Genomic DNA, 22,288 nt, shown 5'->3' with positions numbered 1-22,288 from the left:
AAGCAATTAATCCTGTGAGAAACTGAAGTCTCAGTTTTCATGGGCAAGGTTTAAGGCAGTGATGATAAAATCCTTGTTGGTTTAATATGAGTAATTAGTAATTAATTTTTAATATGAGTAATTAGTTCATTTTTAAGAACTCCTAAAAATACAGAAATGGCCATAATTCAGTGGTTGAGTGCTTGTCTTAATATGCACACGACCCTAGGTTTGATCCTCAGTGCCACAAGAAGACATTTGGAATAAAGTGCCGAATGGAGCACACAGAAGTACTAATTACCCTTGTACTGTTTTCCCCAAACCAGGATGGTTTGCTTTTAAAAGTAAAATATATTCTAGAGATTAGTGCTCTATCTGATGTGTGTGTGGTAAGAATTTGTTCCCAATTAGTAGGCTCCCTATTTACCTCACTATGAATTATGATGCATTCTTGTTGTCATATATAACAAATTAAAATTTTTTTAAAAAGTAAAAAAATATTGTTTTACTGTTCAAGTTTAAGGTATAATTCATTGTAGAGAATTAAGACAAGGACTTAAACCTTGTAAAAATTTAATCTTGTTTTCTAAATTTTTAGAGGATGTTTTACTGTATTCCATAGTTTGATTTTTAATTAAATTGTATAAGACAAAGTGTTTTTTTTCAGTTCTGCTATTGATCTGTTTACCTATTAATGATTTTCCTTTTTTGTAACATGCCACAATTTTTATTGCAGTGTGGCCATTTTTGTGAAGGTGGAGAGTTTGATCTTAAAGCAATGTTTCATTTAAGGCTTTTTTTTATACAGAAATTGCCATCATGACTGACATTTGAAGTCTCTTTAATGTTGCAACACTCATGATAAACATAAAACTATACTTATTCAGTAGTGTACACTCAGTGGAAAACAAAAAGGCATTAATAACAGGTATTTCTTTTAAGAAGATATGCAGATAACAGGAATGAGCACTGAAGCACTAGCATAAATTGATGACATAGTTAGCAAAACAATCGGCATTTCTTTTGAGAGATTGAACTCATTTTTTATAAAGTGTTTTTCATGCATAGTGTAATATACGTACTGCCATGTCTCAAAAAAAGACTAAGGCAGGTGAGGTGCATGAATGCTCCAGTGCCTCACAGAACTACTGTCAAGTGCAACAAAAATAATACTGAAAAAATTTCACCATCTGACCAGTACAGGGTTATTTCAAGGCATTCAGTGCACTGCAAGAGGGGCATATAACCAGTTGTTTGGGGAAAAATAAGATAGGAAGGAATCCTTGGGTTCTCCATAAAAATACCATATTAGAGAATAGAATGGCAACACTTAATAGGAGGCTTAAATGAATCATACCTCCTTCATTCATTATGTTGGAAAGGCCAGGTGGGAAGGGAAAACAAAACAAAAGAAAACAAAAAACCACCTAATGCTTTTCCAGTGGACTGGGCTGGAAAAGTGAAACCCTCTTGTGATCCAGAAGGCACATGTCAGTCATTTTACAATGGTTTTCCTTCATGTGAAACTGTTGAACTATCTCCCAGTTTCTCTGTAAGTATCGAACGGTCCTTAATATCATCCAAGCCATTTATTTGCCACTTGTTTAATACCTGTAAATTTCTTTTTAATGGTATCTTTAGAGCAGCTAAAGATAGAGCAATTTCTGTGGTGTCTCTGTCAGCCTTACTCCAGGCACCACAGATACAGCAGAAAGTTTTACTTTCATGAATCTTAGATGCAAAGTTAGTGAAGATATATAAAATACAAACATATTCTCTCAAGTAGTGATGAAAATTGGGAGAAAAGTAAAAGGATTGGATAGAGATCCCTGGGTATTGGGGTTACTACTATTTTAAATAAGATTATTAGAAAAGGTTTTCCCAGTAAACTGTAATTTGAATTGAGATCTGCAGGAGAGATGAAGGGGCATATTGTGTTCTTATCTGGTAGGACAGCATTAGTAAAATTGTACTTGTTCCTCTTATATCAAGACCAGTACTTTGTACCTATAGTGGCTAGAAAAAAAGGAAGGTGATTAGTTGCTGTTGCCCATGAATGGACATAATGTCAAAGACATTTAATGGTCTTATATTATTTACTAAACTGAGATGTTGAGTTCATACTGGCTCTTTTGCTTTTTCCTCATTCATCAATAAACTTTGGTTTTAACAGGAACAATATAGAGTTTAGTTCATGCTTTATTACATAATATGCACATGTGCATGATACAAATCAAAACTAAGTCATTTGTAACTACTGATGCTTAAAATGTAGGGAGGTGCATTTCAACTAATCTGTAATTGCTTTTTTAAAAAATCACTTGTAATTACTTTAAATTCTGTCCTACACATACCATTCTTCCTCCTCCTCGATTGTGATTTCCCACCCCTATTACCTCCCCCCTTCGGTCCCCTTCCTCGACTTCACTGCTCTCCCCTCTATTTTCATGAGACCACCACCCTCTCCCATCATATCTTTTAGTCCTTATTTCTCTCTAAGTTTCTGTATATAAGAGAAAACATTTAACCCTTAATTTTCTGTGTCTGGCTTATTTCACTTAGCATGGTATTCTCCAGTTCCATTCATTTACCAGAATGACAGAATTTCATTCTTTATATCTGAGTAAAACTTCATTGTGTTTATATACTTTTCATTTGTTGACACACAACCTTGGCTAGTTCCGTAACTTGGCTATTGTGAATTGCACTGCTATAAACATTAGTAACATTTATACCATTCTTACAATAATTTTGTTGTGTATTAACTCTACCTTTGTCAAAATTTCTTTATTAATAATATTTTATTTTTATCACAAGCCTGTCAGTTTTGAGAATCCGGCTTTATTATTTCTAACAGGGCAAGAGTTCAACATTCAGAATTCAAGGAACTTGTCCAAGTGTATTTAGCTACTTAGTGATGGACATGAAACTTTATTATAATCTAAGTGAAAAATTGATACACTTTATAGTGGGAAAGCAGTAGTAAGAATACTAAAAGGGTTGGGGTTATAGATCAGTGGTAGGGCACTTGCCTAGCAGGTGTGAGACACTGGATTCAGTTCTCAGATTGCAAATTAATTAATTAATTAATTAAGGTCTATCAACAACTAAAAAAATATTTTAAAAAATACTAAAAATCAGATTGAACTTTGTTATGCTTGTTAAAGAGCTGGAAATATCTGGGTAAAATAAAAATTAAGGGCAATATTTTTAATGTCCTTTATCCATCTCAAATTTCCAGTTCCTATAGAGTTCTTACGAGTTTCCTGTGATTAAACCGTTTATGGTGTTGATGCAACTAAACTGTATGTTTGCAATATTTGCTGTCTTTCTTGGTTCCATTTGTAATGATAAAAATTAAGTACACTTAGCTGTGTAATATTTTCCTCTGAAATATTGAGAATGAAAAGTTATATTGCTTGTAAAGTTGATTTGAAATGCAAAATGCTAATGACTCTAAAAGTCATTATAATTTGATAATAATGGATAACACAAAAGCTTTGTTTGATTTTTAAAAACAGGTGATATGCACTGCACTCTAAACTTATATTTTTAAACTTTTTTTTCCATAGTCCAGTGAGATGCCCAAATTGACAGAACAGTTAGCAGGTCCACTTCGACAAATGCAGGTAAGATAGTATATTGTAAAATAAATGTTGTGATAGTGTAATCCTAGTACTTTATTATTCCACAGAGACAACTGTAGTTGGGATTAAATATATCATTTGATGTTAGTCATGTCATTTAATGCTGTTTTATTAACATTTTTATTATTTTCATTTTAGTAATTAAACATTCTCATTACAATGAATTGTATATAGTCTCTGAATGCAGATTTAAAACTGAATAGTGTGGATAGGATATTGACAATTCATTGCTTACATCATTTTCTTCTTTAGTGGGAAAAATGGCATTGCATACATTTAGTATACTTTTGGCACATTTTTCCATTCTAGTTAATAACAACATTTTAAAATCTGCTTTATCATTAGTTATTTATCACTAAATACTCAAAGCCTCAGTATCTTATAGAAATAAATCTGTGTCTTTTTTTATTTCCTGAAAATGAACTATTTTTTTTATCTGCCTTTTAAGTTAAATAAATCATAAAAAATAGCTCTCAGTGGAACATTCAGTATCTCTTAATGTTACTAAGAAATGAGAAAATAAAATGTTAAGATATATATACTTTTAAGTATTGCTGGGGAAATATATACTTTTCCATAGGATTTGTTTTCTTCTAAATGCTTTGTTATTGTTTTGGTTTTATTAATGGAACAATTAGAGATTTTTAATTTTTTAATTTTTTTTTAGTTTCATTTTCATTTTTCAATTTTTTTATTTTTATGTGGTGCTGAGGATCAATCCAGTACCTCACGAGCACTCTACCACTGGGCTACAACCCCAGCCCAATTAGAAATTATTTAAATGGTACTTTCTGAATAATTTTAATATAGAGTTCTCAGGTTTTGTAGAAAAGAAACAACTGGCTGAAAATCATGTTCTTGGTATATTTCTTAGCCACTTCAACATGAAGAAAAAAGCTTAACTGTTTAATCACTTAGCATTGTGCATCCTTAGAAATAAGACTATCCAAATTGCAGAATAACATCTAAAGTATAGGGAACTTTGTGTAATACTGACTTTGGAATCCTAAAGAAAAAAGTGATGTAGGAGATCATGAGTAAGGAATTTTAGCTATGTCTTTTATTTTTAAAGGAATGTGCTAAAAGAATTGCAAAAGTTTCAGCAGAAGCAAAATTGGAAATTGATGAGGAAACTTACCTAAGCTCATTCAAACCTCACCTAATGGATGTGGTATATACCTGGGCAACTGGAGCTACCTTTGCCCACATCTGCAAAATGACAGATGTCTTTGAAGGTATGGTTAAATTTTGTGTACACGTACATATTCCCAGTATAAGAAATATACTCAAGATAGTCTTGTTTTAATTAAACGTGAATAATATATATTTTTTTTAAATTTTGGTAGTAAAATGGAATCTTCTGCCTATGTTGGTTAAAAAAAATATTTTCTACAGACCTTTTGTATTATTCAATAAGCACAGTCTGCTTCTACTAAATTACTTAGGAAACTATTTTAACAGAACATAACTCTGTGCCTAAGTGTGTGCATTCATAAATAGATGATCTTAGTAAGTTATATATATGTGTATATTTTTGCAGTTTGCTTTTGTTCTCTTGGTAAGAACTTAATGGTTTGCTATAAGATTTCATGAAAAATAGCAGAGCTGAAATGATTAATCATTGCATGTGTAATAACAAACATGGCTTCATTCAGACTATTATTACAGAATGAAGCAAATTAAAATTAATGAGCAGAATTTTAAGAAACCGAAGAATAACTGTTATCTACCTGTCATATAATAATTACATTTTGTCATATAATAAAATTACATTTTGATATACCCAATATTATATGACTTCCAGCTGATAATATTATGGAAATAATACATTATTGATTTTAGGAGTCAGTAATTTGTATGATGAGGTTAAATTTCTCTGCCACAGAATTTTTTTTATTAATTTTTTAAAAATAAATGATAGCAGAATACATTACAATTCATATGACACATATAGAGCACAACTTTTCATACCTCTGGTTGTATATAAAGTATGTTCACACCAATTCATGTCTTTGTACATGTACTTTGGATAATGATGTCCATCACATTCTACCATCATTGCTAACCCCCTGCCCCCTCCCTTCCCCGTCCTATCTAGAGTTTGTCAGTTCCTCCTCTGTTCCCCCTCCTTACCCCATTATGAGTCATTCACCTTATATCAGAGAAAACATTGAACATTTGTTTTGTTGGAATTGGCTAACTTCACTTGGCATTATCTTCTCCAACTCCATCCATTTACCTGCAAATGCCATGATTTTATTCTCTGAGTAATATTCCATTGTATATATATGCCACATGTTTTTATCCATTCATCTACTGAAGGGCATCTAGTTTTGCTATTGTGAATTGTGCTGCTATAAACATTGATGTGGCTGTGTCTCTGTAGTATGCTGTTTTTAAATCCTTTGGGTATAGACCAAGGAGAAGAACAGCTGGGTCAAATGGTGGTTTTTCATTCCCAGTTTTCCAAGGAATCTCCATACTACTTTCCATATTGGCTGTACCAATTTGTAGTCCCACCAGCAGTATACCTTTTCCCTCACATCCTTGCCAACACTTATTGTTATTTGTCTTCATAATTGCTGCCATTCTGACAGGAGTGAGAAGAGTAGTTTTGATTTGCATTTCTCTAATTGCTAGAGATGATGAACCTATATATTTGTTGATTAATTGTATATCTTCTTCTGAGAAGTGTCTGTTCAGGTCCTTGGCCCCTTTATTGACTGGGTTTTTATTTTTTTGGTGTTTAGCTTTTTGATGTGTGAAGGGTAAAAAATTGCTCACAAGATGTAGGTTCTCTATTCACCTCACAGATTGTTTCTTTTGCTGAGAGGAAACTTTTTAGTTTGAATTCATCCCATTTATTGATTCTTGCTTTTAATTCTTTTTTCTTGTTTTAATTGTTGATAGACTTATTTTATTTATTTATACGTGGTGCTGAGAATCGAACCCAGTGCCTCACACATGCCAGTCAAGTGTCTATGATTTAATTCCTAGGTCTTTGATCCACTTTGAGTTGAGTTTTGTGTATGGTGAGAGATAGGGCTTAATTTCATTTTGTTGCATATGTTTTTCTGGTTTGCCCAGCACCATTTATTGAAGAGGCTGTCTTTTCTCCAATGTATGTTTTTGGCACCTTTGTCTAATATAAGATAATTGTAATTTTGTGGGTTAGACTCTGTCCTCTGTTCTGTACCATTGGTCTACCAGTCTTATTTGGTGCCAATACCATGCTGTTTTTGTTATTATTGCTCTATAGTATAGTTTAAGGTCTAATACAGTGATGCCACCTGCTTCACTCTTCCTCCTAAGGATTGCTTTAGCTATTCTGGGTCTCTTATTTTTCCAGATGAATTTCATGATTGCTTTTTCTATTTCTATGAGGAATGCCATTGGAATTTTGATCAGAATTGCATTAAATATGTATAGTGCTTTTGGTAATATGATCATTTTGATAATATTAACTCTGCTTGTCCAAGAGCAAGGGTAGATCTTTTCATCTTCTAAGGTCTTCTTTGATTTCTTTAGGGTTCTGTAGTTTTCATTGTATAGATCTTTTACCTCTTTCTTGACTTGATTGCCAAATGTGGTTTTTTTTTTTTTGGTTTTTTTTTTGAGATTATTGCAAATGGGATAGTTTTCCTCATTTCCCTTTCAGAGCGTCTGCCATAGAATATAAAAGTTCTAAATTAAGATCGTTTATTATATTGATCTTTATGGGTTTTAAAGTTTTGTTTTTGATTTTCAGGGTTTTTTTTCCCCCCTTCTTTTTTTTAAAGTTATAGATGGACATAATACCTTTATCTATCTACCTACCTATCTATTTATTTATTTATTCATTTTTATGTGGTACTGAGATTGAACCCAGAGCCTCACACATGCTAGGCATGTGCTCTACCTTTGAGCTGTAGCCCCAGCCCAGTTTTAAGGTTTTTAATGTCATAGTTTATACATTGTACATTGTTTTTTAATTAATTTAATGTGGTGTCTTAGAACTTTCCCTAAAGATAATAAATTTCTAAACCATCAATTAGTGAAAGGCCCCAGATACTCTGCTGAGCATTTTGTTACTGAGGTCACAGTTAAGTAACTCATCATGCTAAGAGTTTTGTAATATTTGCATCTAATCACTAAAATAGCATTTCATTGTAAATAGTATCATCTCCATTTTGCTTAAGGAATTCAAGGTAAATAATCTTGCTAGTGTCATCATACCATAATTTGACCTCTGTGACTACAAGTTGATAACTTTGTTTAATCACTGTAACAACTTATTATTAAACTTTGAACACCTGAAGACTCCTTAAACCCTACCCTAGAATATACCATCTTCATCCACAAAAAATTCATGCTTTTAGGAATGGTAAGAAAGTTCATAATAGTTCATGGTAGGTAGCAACAGTTGAGTCTGAGAAAAGTTAGGTGTGACATACCTTAGTTGGGAACATTGCTTAACACACAGGAACTTAGGTCAGTGATGGCAGTTTTTGTGTTTCAGAGATATCAAGGTAATGAAATACAGCAGTTCTACTCTTCATTTAGCCAACGTTTTGAAAAATACAGATGAAATTCTGTGCCTCAATAAATACCTGCTTCTCAAGTAAAGTCAAAACACTGACACAAAACAATAGTGAAACATAGCAGAGATTAGTTTTTTTAAAAAAATAAAAATCAAAGGGTTAAAAACCCTAAGACTAACTAATAACATTTAGTTATTTCTATAAATTTTTTTGTGGATTATTTTTCTGTCCTTTTCTATGCTTAAATGGAAATGTTATCGCAATATAGATGATAAATCCTGAAGCTGTATAGTTCTGCCCAAGTACCTGTTGCCTCTGTGAATTGATCTTTTTCACAGCATACTGCCTCTTTTGAATTTGGGTGGGAGTCATTTCTAGATTATAATTTGCTCCAAATCTAAGTTTGAAGAATTTGAGAAATTCAGTTTTCTAATTATAACTTGAAGTCAGGTCTAACATCAGCATGATTTTCATGTTTTTCTGGTCTAAATGCCATTAGCTAAATCTTTTCTTTCTAAAGTTGGGACAGACTATATATATTAACTCTTAAAAGCAACATGATTAGCCAGGTGCAGGGTGGGGTAGGGGTGCACGCCCATAATCCCATTGGCTTGGCAGACTGAGTTAGAGTTCAAAGTTCACCTCAGCAACTGCAAGGTGTGAAGCAACTCAGTGAGACACTGTCTCTGAATAAAATACAAATTGGCGATGGGGATGTGACTCCATAGTTGAGTGTCCCCGAGTTCCATCCCCAGTACCAAAAAACAAAACATAATTAAACAAACAAAAAACCTTGAGAACCTTGATTTACTTAGAATAATAGTTTCTTTTTCCATCATAGTGTTTCTCTCTTCTTAATTTTTATCATGTTATTTAGTTCTTCTATTTCAAAATAAGCATTCTCTCATCTTTTTAATTTATTTATTTATTTTTGAGAGAGAGAGAATTTTAATATTTATTTTTTAGTTTTTTTCAGCGGACACAACATCGTTGTTTGTATGTGGTGCTGAGGATCGAACCCCAGCCGCGCACGCATGCCAGATGAGCACGCTACCGCTTGAGCCATATCCCCAGCCCACATTCTCTCATCTTGTTATTTTACATTTTTATATGATGGGGAGAATATTATAATCAAAGCTCTAGCTCATAGTGTAGTGTGTCTTTCTTTTTAATGTCATAAAATAGTTGCATTGGAATTTTTTAATGTGCTATGTTCAAAACATATTTGTTCCTGATAAGATTCTTAATTTTTTTTTACATAAAATTGCCTGATTTATACTCTGAGCCTCGGAAGTAGTTACACATATTCTTCAACCATTAACTGGGGCTAGTTAACACTGTAATGATTAAGAACATGTGTTTTGAAATGTCTGATGCTAGCGAACCATTTATAATGGTATTCAGTTCAGGAATTTTGAAGACTATATTTAAAACTACTCTGTCCCCCTAAGAAAGGATAGAACATAATTGTTTCTTATTTTTATTAGCTGAATTTAAACATAATATTTTTGTGGGCTGATGCCTAGGGTTTCAATCTTGCCAACCTTGTAGTGGATCTAAAACACCAGCTATTACTACTTCCTGACTATGCATAAACAATATTATATTTTTAATTGTGCATGAAGGATGAAAAAAGAAGTTGCTTTGCGTTGAGCATTCATCATTAGGAAAGCTTCTGTGATGAGTTATCTCTTGAAATTATTCACTCTACTCCTGCCCTCCTGCCTCCTGTGGATTATTTACTTATTTAGTTAGTTAGTTAGTTAGTTAGTTTTAGGTGGACACAATATCTTTATTTTATTTTTATGTGGTGTTGAGGATCGAACCCAGTGCCTCACGCATGCCAGGCAGGCGTGCTACCACTTGAGCCACATCCCCAGCCCGCCTCCTGTGGATTTTTAAAGCAAAACCTTTGTAGTGCACTGCCCAACTCTGTTGCCACATGTTCTTTATATTTCCTTTCCTAGGACAGAGTACCTCAGTGTGGTAAAAAATTTTCCAATGAATTTGGGTTTTTTGGTACTTCTGCTAATGATAGAATAATAGTTTATTAACATGTTTGTGTTTAAATTTTGGTACATTTTGAGTGCCAAGTGAATTAGTAATTAGTATCTGATACTTGTTCGTTTGATGACTAATTCAGAGACCTTACTGGGGATCAGGTACTGTGCTGAGTTCAGTGTGTGAAGCAACATCTCTGCCCTCAAGATAGGGTTCAGCCTAAGCTGGGATTTAGTGGTAAGTAGTTCCAGGTTATAGTTGTGATCCTAACCTCAGGCCAAAGTAGATGGGAATATTAAATTAGGGCATGAACTGTAGGTAACCAGTTTAGGGATGCCAAAAAACTGAAGGTAGAAATATTGTCTAGAGAAATTTGCTGCTTTCTATCCTTAATGAGTATGATACTGTTTTGTGTGTGAACTAAGTAACCCTGATGTTTATAAAATGTCATGAAAAGTAGTGATTCATGCTACAATATGGATGAACCTTGAACACATTAAGCTTGAGTGAAAGAAAGCAGATACAAGGGTTGCACATTGTATGATTTCATTCATATGAAATGTCCAGAGTAGACAGATTGATAGACAAAGCAGATTAGTGGTTGCCAGGGGGTGTGAGAAGAGAATTGGGTGTGACAACTTGCGGAGAGATAAAATACTCTAAAATTAGGTAGTGATGCTTGTTACACAACTGTGAATATACTAATAACCACTGAATTGTACCCTTACTTAAAGAGTGATCTTATAGAAATTAGTTCTTCCAGAACAGTGATGTGAACATGAATCTGGAAAAGGTCAGTAACACTTTAACAGGTTTAAATGGTGAATTTTATGTTATGTATTTTATCACTGTTTGAAAAAGGGGGAAAAAAAAAACAACAAGGACTAGGAAGAATTTGATTTCTGCTCTTGCAGGATCAGAAAAAAAAAGATTTGTAGCAAACCAATAGTAGGTTAGTGTTTATCAGCTTCAGATAGCATGGGAATCAGATGGCTTTGAAGCTTTTATCTTGCACCCAGTCTGGCTGTTCCTATTTGATGAGGCAGGATGACTTTCAAAACTGGGAGTGATAAGTATTGGGTTACAGAGAATTGTAGTAGGTAGGAAAGATTCTAGGGAATTTAATACCTAACAGTAGTCTTCACTAATCCCTTTGGGGAACAACCTCTATTCTAGGCAGCTGCAAACAGGTTTATGTTTACACATACACTGTGATTTGTTGATGAGACTGTGGGCAAACAGCCAGACCCACTGCATGTGTCATGCCGTACTAGTGGCCTCGTTTTCTTAATTGCTCTGTAATCCAAAACTGTGTCAAATCTAAATTTTCCAGAATTTGAAGTGTTTACAAAGTGTAATATGAAGTACACTCCTCTGTACTTTATCTTAATAATTTATTTTGTATGGTGTAGCCTCTGGAAACTTCAGCAGATAGTAGTTAAAGTGAGTTACTTAAATGTGTAGAAATATTAAAACAATATCAGATTGTGTTTCCTATCTGGTTGTGTAGGTAATACGATAATTATCTCCTCTATTCAAACCCCCTGCCCTATGTCTAGATATGCAGAAGCTTCTGCAACTGGATTCCCTCTTTCATTCCAAGATAGCATTGGAGCCCAGTATTCAAAGCATCTGAAAACAAATAACTAGTCAACATCTATTGATTTGTGTCAACATTTGTTAAGCACTTGACATACGTTATTTCCTTCACAAATTAGGGACCATTATCTCTGCCTTACAAATTAGTAAATTGAAGCTTTTCATAGGTTAGTTAATGGAAGACATTTGGAAGGAAATATAATCATTTACTTTGGAGAAATGTTGAGTTTGAAGTTCCTGTGATATATCTAGGTAATCAACTACAGTGGCATTGTTGGGTTTTGTAGGGTTTTGGTTTTTTTAATAACTGTGGCCTACTTTTAAAGATTTAATGAGTAGCTTTCATTTATTTAGGTTAAAAGTGATACAGCAAAAACATGAGTGATATTCTGATGATTCAGGTTTGTACCTACTACTTTTAAAAGATAATATTGAGGGTCTACAAGGAGTTAGCTTCACACACACACACACACACACACACACACATCACAAACCATCCAGAACCATATGATAGAAACAGACTCATCAACTCTTCCTATTGATATTTGAATTAATAGTATCAAAATTTTATGGGCAGTTAGAGAATAGAGACACATAGGCTCCCCACCTGCCTTCACAACTGCCACCTTGTATAAGGACACACTAATAGAGGGGTGAATAAGAGCTGATTGAAGAGATGAAGGTGCTGTCCATTCATTGAGCCAGGAATTTACCAATGAAGCTAGAGATTGCTGCCTTCTAGTTGAGCAATAGCTAGTGGCCATCCTGGCTGCCTCCTGTTTCCAGAGTGTATGCTTAACTTTTTAACCCTTATTTGTGAAAATGGTTGCATATATTTACTTCATGGTTTTGCTTTCAGTTCCATTTCACATTGTTATAACCTGAAGGTGCTTTGTGCATCCTCCCTGTCTCACCATAGGCAGCCATCCTTCAGATGCCATTAAGACCTGCTTAAACATTTTTTTCTTTTAGATCCTTATTCTAAAGGACCTCAGTCAGGTTCACAGCAAAAACCCAGTACCATCAGCTTTTACACATTCCCAGCTTGTAAAAATCCGAGATTCTTCCTTGAACTCTTTCATAGCTCCAAGGTTGAAAGACAAGCTATTTCTGTAAAGAGTACACACCCTTTCTCCACCATTTCAGATTGGAGGATTTGTGTGGAGGGGCAGAGTCAGGAGTCTTCTAGATCTAAAACTGTTGACCTGGACTTGAAAGGTACTGACTCCCTCTTATGTTTCTCACCTCCAGAATAGTAGCAGCAATGTTAGGAGTGGCTAGTGACACAGTCATATCTACCTAGAAACAGTGTCTTCTGTGAAATTACTGTTTTCTCCATTAAAGGTTTCTAGTAAAGAAACAGCGTACCTTATCATTAATCTGTTCTTCTAACTTTCAAAATCTTGAAATACCGTATAAGTGTCAATATGAGTTGCTTCAATATAACAATGGAAACTAGAGGTGACTGTCATATACCCACTGATTTCTTTAGAGGCTGCTAAGGAGAGGACCCAGTCACTCTGTTTAGATTAGAGAACCTTTCCATTAGTTCCCTTTTTCCAGCCATGGAGGTAGAATTAGGAAGTAACTGGAATTCTTATTCTTTTCCTCAAACATCACCAACCTGGATCAATTGGGTAACTTACTTCCTCTGTTACTGTTCTTCTGCAGAAATGTTCTACTGCAGAAATAGTAAGCTGTTTGGCTTGGTGCCACCAAAGTCCTAGTCTGTAATCTTAGTAGTACAGACCTTCCTAGTCATAGTAGCAGTAGTAGAAGATGATCGTTATTGAGTACCATCTGTGTGCTGAGCACTTTGTACTTCATTTAGTCTTTCCCATAACTTGTTAGTGCCATTTAGTGAGTACAGTCACTCAGGTGATAGATGGTACCACTGAAATGCACTCTCGGGTCTATCTACTGCCAGAGACTGTCCCCTCCATGCAGGACTTTCTGGGCTTCCTCTGTCACTTTCCTTAGAGGAAACTCCAGATCCTCACTGCTTTCCTTGAACATCAGCCTTAACTCTGCCCCAACTTTCCCTTTGATCACTTCTGTTCCAGAAAAAAGAAGAAGCCATTAGATCTGACTTACCTAGAAATTCACCTGCATATATCCCTGTCCTTAATCTTATCTTCCTCAGAGGAAACCCACCTGTTTCTCTGAATCCTATAGCCTTCTTCCACACTTCTTGCCAGTCTCCTCAGTCTTGAATCACATCCATTCTGCTGCTGCTGTTTTAGCATATAAATCTGCTTTAATAATCCATACCATCCTACCAAGGTAACAGTGGTTAAGAACAGAAATCCTGAGCTTAAATCCTACCCATTCATTAGATTAAGATCCTGGGCAAGTTTACTTAAGTGTGCATCAATTTCTTTGGGGAGGATAATTGCTCTTACCTTATTGTGAGAATAACACAATATGTATAGAATCTTATGCACAGTGCCTGTCACATAGCACTTAATAAATATTAGCTGCTGATACCATTTTTTAGATTTGTTATCTTTCTCATTTCAGTCCTTCATTCCTCTTATAGCCAGTCTCTTGGTAAGAGTAATCAGTTGCCTGCTTCCTATTTCCTTCTTAATCTGCAGTAATCTGGTTCCCTATTTCACTTAAATTATTACACTGTTTGGTTGCCAGAAGGTATACCCTTTGTCTGACTAGATCTTACCTACCATTTTTTATTACTCCCTAGTTCTTGAAACCTGTTAGATAAATGTAAATTCTTTGGCATGACCTAGCAATCAAAATTTTTACTAAAATCGAGTTGTTTTAAATATATAAACTGAATTTAATTATGTTAAAATTTATAAATATAATATAATATACTTACTAGAGAAAATTGTAGAAAATCCAGATAAATCCTTCCTATGTGGGTTATCATCATTTAAATCTTTTTTGCAATACTAAGGACTGAACCCAGGAGTACTCTACCACTGACCTACATCCTTAGCCATTTTATTTATTTTTATTTTGAAACAGGTTCTCACTAAGTTGCCTAGGCTGTCCTCAAACTTTGGATCCTGCCTTATCTTCCAGACTACCTGGGATTATAGGAATTTGCCACCACACCCAGTTTGGGCATTTAAATCTTACTGTCTGGATTCCACCCTGTATTGTGGCTCTTACCTTGATCAAGTTATGTATGTAACTTCTCTGAGCATTTCCTTTTCCCTTTTTGTAAAATAGGGATAACAACAGTACTTATCTCACAGAATTGTGAGGATCAAATAAGAGAACATTCAGAGTACAGACTTGGCACAAAATAAGTACTTAGAAAATGTTGGATAGTACCAACATTTCTCAAAACATATTTACATTTCCTGATGCCTTAATATCTTTATAAACATCTATTACTCTCAGCCAGGCACTGTGGGGCACGCCTGGCTGAGAGTAATAGATGCAATAATCCCATTGACTCCGAAGGCTGAGGCAGGAAGATCACAACCTCAAGGCAAGCCTTAGCAACTTAGTGAGACACTATTTCAAAACAAAACAGAACAAACAAACAAAAACCATAAAGGGGGTGGTTTTATTTGGGATGTAGCTAAGTGATAAAGCACCCTGGGGTTTAGTCCCCAGTACCACAAAAAAAAATGTTAGAAAATCTTCTAACATAGGAAAACCTTCTAGGTTATTGTAAGATGTGAATATATGTGGAGGTGATATACCACTCTTGACCCTAGTGTTTGATGGCTGGATTTTATGGAATTAGTGTCTTTTTTGTTACTACTTTTTGCTTTTGTCTCTCATTTAGTGAGCTTTCCCCTGATAGAAGCCTAATAATGTTACAAAATTGTATAGTAGAAACAGGCTGAAATTGAGAGCTTATTTGGGGCTCACAGTTTCAGAGGTCTCAGTCCGCAGATGGCCAACTCCACTATTCTGGGCCCCAAGGTGAGGCAGAACGTCATGGCAGAAGGATGTGGTGGAGGAAAGTAGTTCAGAACATAGCACCAGGGAGCAGGGGTGGGGTGGATGGGGGGAGCACTCTGCTCACCAAGGACAAAATATATACTTCAAAGGCACACCCTACCTGTCTAAAGTTATTACCCAGTTAATCCATTAGTTCAATTACATTAATATGTAGATTAGGTTAAGGTTTCCCCTAACCCAAACATTTCACCTCTGAACTTTCTTGCATTGTCTCACATGAGCTTTGGGGAACACATCATATCTAAGCCAAAACAAGGACCTTATGCTGCTCTCTCTTCTACTTCTCATTTGTAAGATAAAAATACAATTTATTTATTTTTTTCTTATTTGTGATCATGCAGATTGAACGAGGGCCTTATGCATGCTAGGCAGAGTGATCTACCACTGAGCTATATCCAAGTCCCAGTTATTAAGATTTAAGAGGGTACTCTCTGGTCCCTTTGGGTTTTGTCTCACTTAAGAGACAAATTCTTTAAAAAGGGCAAACTCTAAAGGAATGTAAAGTTACAGTAAGGCTCTTTAGCCAAAATATTAAAAGTCCATAGATTTTTTTTATCCTTCTATCCTCGTATCAAAAGGTCTACAAATGGTCCACACAGTTCCCGGAAAAAACTTCCAGCACTACATTGTTCTTGTCAGGTCTTTTGGTCTTAGCAACACAAAGCTGACTGAAACAGGCCTAGATGACAAAGCTATTACTTAGCAACAGAATCTGAACCCAGGTTTCTATGTAGTCATCTTTTCTTTAAACCCCAGCTCACTTCTTTGAAGCAGAGCTAACATGGATGACATCATACATGTAGAAAATGTATTTCAAGTGAAATAAGCCACTGGATTGGATAATATGAACTAATAGGTAATTTGGCAAAGACATACTATTAGTTGTCTTTCTAAACACTACATCCTATTATATTTATTACTAAGCTCGCTTGACATTCATGGATACTTATTATCCATAATGCTAGACTTTTTTTACATGAACTTTTATATAGAATAACTAATCATAATAAACTGTGACTTTATTTAAATCAGTTTCACAGGGGCTGGGGATATGGCTCAAGCGGTAGCATGCTCACCTGGCATGCACGGGGCGCTGGGTTCGATCCTCAGCACCACATAAAAATAAACTAAAGATGTTGTGTCCACCAAAAACTAATCAATCAATCAATCAGTTTCACAGCAATAAACTGAAGCAGGGATAAGTTACATACCTTCCCATTGTCCCAGCTAGGGTCTAGGGTAAGTAGTATACAAGCCTGTCAGTTCCTTAGCAGAGCTAGTGCCCATGTCCTCCTTATAGCATCCAAACTTGCATAAATGGAATATAGATATATAATTTTAATAGTTGCATAAGTTTTCAGTCTCTTAGTGCTGGACATGTAGGAAACTTTTAAATTTTTGCTATTTCAAACCATGAAGCCTCAAACATAGTTTTTGCACACTTATGCCCTTAAAGCAGAATTAATATTTCAGAAGAGCTTTGCATTAAGTATTGAAACACCATATTCTCTGTGTTTTCATTCTCCTAAATGAGTTGAATTGTCTCATCTGTTCTTCCCCTCTTGTGCATATTGCAACATAATGTGAGGGGCATTAAAAGGTAAAAAGGAAACTTAATGTGGCGGGTATTAAAAGGTAAAAAGGAAACTTCAAGGGCTGGGGCTGTAGCTCAGTGGTTGATCACTTGCCTCACATGTGTGAGGCACTGGGTTTGACCCTTGGCACCACATAAAAATAAATAAAGGTCTTGTGTCCATCTACAACTAAAAAAAATATTTAAAAGGAAACTTCAACATCAAGCAGTGATTTCGAGAACTTGATAAATGCTAATGAATTATTCTAGTGTTGCAAGTAGTTAAAATGTTATTCACTGTTCCTACAGCTTGAGGTTTTTTTTTTTTTTTTAACTTTTATTTTTATGTGGTGCTGAGGATCAAACCCAGTACCTCACATGTGCTAGGCAAGCACTATACCAACTGAACTATAGCCTCAGCCCCCTACAGCTTGAGTTTTGATAACCAATATTCCCAATGTATTTCAGATATTAAAAGCGAAATCTGACAATTCTTGGTTCAGGCAGGTGGCACTGGAAAAAGTGATCCCAGACCCCTTCTACAAGTCTGACAGAAGTGAAACTGTTTATAGCTTCAGTGTTTTGTTGTTGCTGGATTTGGTTTTGTTTGTTTTTGGTACTGGAGATTGAATCTAGGGCACTAACCACTGAACCATATCCCCAGTCCTTTATTTTTTTTAAATTTGAGACAGGGTCTCCCTAAATTGCTGAAGCTGGCTTTAAGCCTGGAATCCTCAGCCTCTTGAGTCTGGGATTACATGTGTGCACAACCATCCCATCTTAAGCTTTGATATGAGCATTTATTTCACTCAGTCAAGATACATAGCAAAAAGCTTATCTCTTTGTGCTTCCATGAGGACATACTGTGAAGAAAGCACTGATGAAACCTACCAAGGTCAAAAAGAAAGACCTTTCAAACACCTTGTCTAATCCTGTTACCTTCTCTCCACAAGACAGTAGGCATGGCATTCAGGTGCCTCAGTAGGTTATACCCAGGGTTTCTAATAGCTACAATTCCCTTGCCACCACCTGACATCTCCTCATTCATTGTCATGTTTGCTAACCTTCCCCAGAGTTGTTCTCTCCTTCTCCCAGGGCATTTTGTTTACCTGCTTCTAAACAAGTGTTACCATTTTATTAATCTGTCTCTTTACCATTAATCAGAGGTGGGAATTAAACCTTTCTTCTTTGTAGTCTTCCTCACATCTAGCTGGCAATTAGTCAAGTTTCCTAGCTTATTTATTTTGCAGAAAGTGCCCCAAAGTACTAGTTAATCCTTGCAGGTTCTTATGCCTTGCCTCTTAACAAAAATTCTGCTGTTCCTGATTATATCCATTTTACAAGTGATTTGTTTTTCCATCCAGGCAGCATAATTCGTTGTATGAGGCGCCTGGAAGAATTGCTTCGACAGATGTGTCAGGCAGCAAAAGCCATTGGAAATACTGAGCTGGAAAATAAATTTGCAGAAGGTCAGTATCCAGTTCATAAGCTTTTTCTAATAATTTAGGTAATTTTGAAGTGCTTTTTGTTAGATTGCCCTGGAGCACCAACTAATAGTGTTTCCATAAAATTTTAAAGGATTTATATGGTAAAGTTTGACTATATTTGTGTGTGTGTGTATATATAAAACTATGTGTATATACACACACATACTCATTTACATGCATTTTTTTGGTGCATTTACTATGTGCCAGGTATATTTTAAGCACTAGGAGATATAGTAGTGAACAAAGATAGAAATCCCTGCCTTCCTAGACCTTTCCATTCTGGTGTGGGAGAGATGGACAGTAGAGTCAACAATTAAAATATATCAGATGGTCATAATCTACTGGAAAAGAAAAGAATTGGAGGATGGATGAGATGACCCAGAGTGACATTAAAGGCTCGTTATAATACTTGCTATGTTTAAGTAATAGCAAGAGGTTAGTGTGGCTGGTACAGTGAGCAGGGAGTAAAAATAGGGTTGGAAGGAGAAAAATAACGATTGTGTAGCTCCCAGCCCTGGTATTTTTACTGGATTTGAAGCACTGGGGTGGTGTGCTTTAACTGGGATTTTGTAATAATTCTCCTTGAGTCTGTAGGATAGCAGGGTGGGAACAGGAAGACCATATCAGGAAAGGCTGGCTTGGTAGGGGAGCCATATGAATCATGACCAAGAAAAGGCCATGAACTTAACGCATCAAAGAATGGCAGCCATGTTGTTACTCCTAGTCGATTTCTGCAAATAACTTTGGTGTTGAAAGAAAAGGTTTGTAAAAACTGGCTTAAGTTTCCACATGGATAGGGCCGGGCTAATTTAATCACTTTTTACAAATGAAGATTCTGAAAGCAGTATATTTCTATTTGTCCTACCTTAGTCCAGAAAGAATTTCACATGGTAACTGAATGTCTTTGGATGTGTAGGGTGAAGATTCCTGGTTTTGGATCAACTTCCTTTGACCTCTTAGTCCTTTCTGAAATGTCTTTAAGCATCCCCTCCCCCATTCCCCCAAATACACATAGGCTGGTTCCTCAGGTTTCTACCATATAGGTAGCTGTGAACTATACCGTATAGGTATCTTTTAGACTAGCAAGATTATGTTTACTTTCTGGGTTGCTCTCTCACCAATTTAATCTGGATATTGTACTGTCATTAAAATCGTCAGTAAATTAGAAAGAAGTTTTGTGTTTTGTGGTCTTGAAAGTTTTAACCTTTTCTTTTCTCTTCTCTTAGGAATCACCAAAATCAAGAGAGATATTGTGTTTGCTGCTAGCCTCTACTTATAAGGAGCTTAAAGAATGTAATTTTAAAGATTATTTACCACCTGTCTGATTATAGTTGACTACAAATGCTTAAAAGTGTTGACGTAATTCTTCCATCTCAACAGTTGTCCTCAAACATTTTAATATATATTTAAATCAAACATTCTAAGAAAGCATATTACATACACATGTGTACATAAGCATTACTTTTTTAATAAAAATTGTACAGGTGGGGCATTGTTTTAGTGGAAGGCTTGAAAATTTTTTAATGAACTTAGAGCTATTGGGTAATCATTTTGTTAAATGGAACTATATACACAGATAAAGTGGGCATCGAAGAGGTATAGCAGCAGTAGCAGCAGTCCCTTAAAGGCCTGTACACTGGGAAGAAAGATGCATCCTCGTGCCTTCTGGTTGCAATCATTTTCCTTTAGAAAGTAGGCCAGCTTCATCTGGGTGACCTGCCACCCTTCAAGGTTGGTGATTGTTCCCAAAGTGATTTCCTGTTGGTGTTTCATTCAAAGTTGTATGAGAGTCCTCCTGTTTTCTTTCTTTAAAAGGAGAATTCCTCTCCTTGAAGAAATCTGATACATATACAGCCTACAGAGAGAACAGGTTATACTTAGAACAGGGCAAAATATTTAATGATATAATTTACAAAAATTTATAAACCATATACCAAGCTGCAGGAAGCAATTTGCAGAGATAAATATAAACAAAAGGATATTCATCAGATGGTATACATTCAAGGGGAACATTGTTATGCCTTTGGCAAATAGTTTCATTCTACAAATACTTAGTGAATTAGTCTTCATGTAAATTAATTGTTTTAATTCATACCAAAAAGAAAATTGGTTTATAGCCAGAGGCTTTTACAGTAAAAATTCTAAGATTTGTATGACTTTTGCAAAGAGTTACTAATTTTTACCTGCTGTCTATCCTATCATGACTTAACACCACTGGGGTTCTTGCCCACTAGGAGTTACTGAGCCACATTCCACCTGTTATAGTTTTTTCAGTGAGGAATTTCTTTTGTCTATTTATATATCCAAATTAACTTAGCAGTATCAAAATGTAGTCTGCTGCCCTGTATACTTACAACTAATATTGCAACCACCGCTCCTTGAATGAGTCCAGTCAACACATCACTCCAGTGGTGTTTGTAATCAGAAACTCGAGAAAGGCCCACATAAATGGATACAGCAACAAGACCAAATTGCAGTGTGGGACGTAAGAGTCTTGCCCAATCTCCCTTCATCCTGGCTTGAAGATAAATCTGGTAGGAAAGAAAACAAAATATTTAACATGCCAACTAAAAATTGTACTTGATTATCACAACATCTCTAAAGATGTGGCATTTAAAATGATTATCAAAATTACATATGGAATAAGACTTCAGGCAAACATTCTTGTACTCATTAATACCTAAAAATTCTTTGAAACAAAAACTATTCTTATGCCAATAACTTGTGTTTAGAAGAATTTATAGCCTATTTAGCTACACTATCCTTCAAATGGGAAATAAAGCAAGAGTTGTTTATGACTTTTAAGACAGGATCTCAGGGCACCTTTTCCCCTTATAGTTGGGCTTGTAATTCTAATGGGCAAAGGCAATGCTGTTATTAGTTCTGAATCTTGGGATAAACCACTAGCATTTCTGTGCACACCTTGCCCTTGCCCTGGGCCAGACTTCTATGTTTTCTGTCTGGCCTCTCTAGGCATAATTTACCACTTTAATTGAGAGCTCTGCTAGCCTCAAACCATATCACAGGGCAAAGAAGACTAAATCATCTGTATAAGTAAATATGATAATCTTCCCAGATAAGTAATGCAGGGTGTGATTTAGTCATGATCCAGCAAAGGAATATTTTCTTTCAGTAGCACCCAGTGTACACCTCTTAGACCTCTTGAGACCTCCTTTCCCATATCTGCCTGCCTTTGACTTTGGTTGCATCAGTATCTAAAGAAATTAATACAGAAAGAACTCTAGTGAATCTGCTCTCATTTAGAAGAAAAAAAAAAAACTTTTCATTTAAAAAATTCTGTTCAATAGTTTATTGATTCACTAAATGCTTTCCTCAGAAAACAATTTACATGGCTCTGTTCACTGATGCTGCCTGTTCGATACATAAATCCATTCCCCATTTCTTGGGCACTGCTTTGGGTGTTCAGTTCTCAACACTGGCAAAGACCCAGAGGTCTAATTTTATCAAGTGTATACTATAAACATCTGGTACGCTTGAGCCTAACTCATTAGCTAATGTAAGTGTTACTACTGGCTTTCT

General features: G+C 35.4%; 2 protein-coding genes across 4 annotated transcripts in view; one reads left to right on the top strand and one right to left on the bottom strand.

The window, feature by feature from the left end:
- Positions 1–20,901, top strand: part of Mtrex (Mtr4 exosome RNA helicase) — a 97,212-nt gene extending 76,311 nt beyond the window's left edge. The window contains exons 24-27 of one of the 2 annotated variants that reach the window (XM_027938098.2): positions 3,552–3,608; positions 4,699–4,861; positions 18,626–18,730; positions 19,975–20,901. In XM_027938098.2, coding sequence (XP_027793899.1) covers positions 3,552–3,608; positions 4,699–4,861; positions 18,626–18,730; positions 19,975–20,027 — 378 coding nt within the window. In that variant the 3' untranslated portion in view covers positions 20,028–20,901. Of the gene's footprint in view, positions 1–3,551; positions 3,609–4,677; positions 4,862–18,625; positions 18,731–19,974 lie in introns of both variants that reach the window. The other variant, XM_071612604.1, reaches the window with a different exon arrangement.
- Plpp1 (phospholipid phosphatase 1) overlaps positions 20,197–22,288 on the bottom strand; it is a 91,767-nt gene continuing 89,675 nt past the window's right edge. For both annotated transcript variants that reach the window (XM_027938101.3, XM_027938099.3), the window contains exons 5-6: positions 21,103–21,279; positions 20,197–20,603 (exon numbers count right to left, since the gene is read on the bottom strand). In XM_027938101.3, the coding sequence (XP_027793902.1) occupies positions 20,475–20,603; positions 21,103–21,279 (306 nt within the window). In that variant the 3' untranslated portion in view covers positions 20,197–20,474. The remainder of the gene's footprint in view (positions 20,604–21,102; positions 21,280–22,288) is intronic.

This window comes from Marmota flaviventris, chromosome 5 (assembly GCF_047511675.1).
Source record: "Marmota flaviventris isolate mMarFla1 chromosome 5, mMarFla1.hap1, whole genome shotgun sequence".
Lineage (NCBI taxonomy): Eukaryota > Metazoa > Chordata > Mammalia > Rodentia > Sciuridae > Marmota > Marmota flaviventris.
The sequence above is the reverse complement of the archived record's forward strand: the minus strand, read 5'-3'. Positions and strand labels throughout refer to the sequence as shown.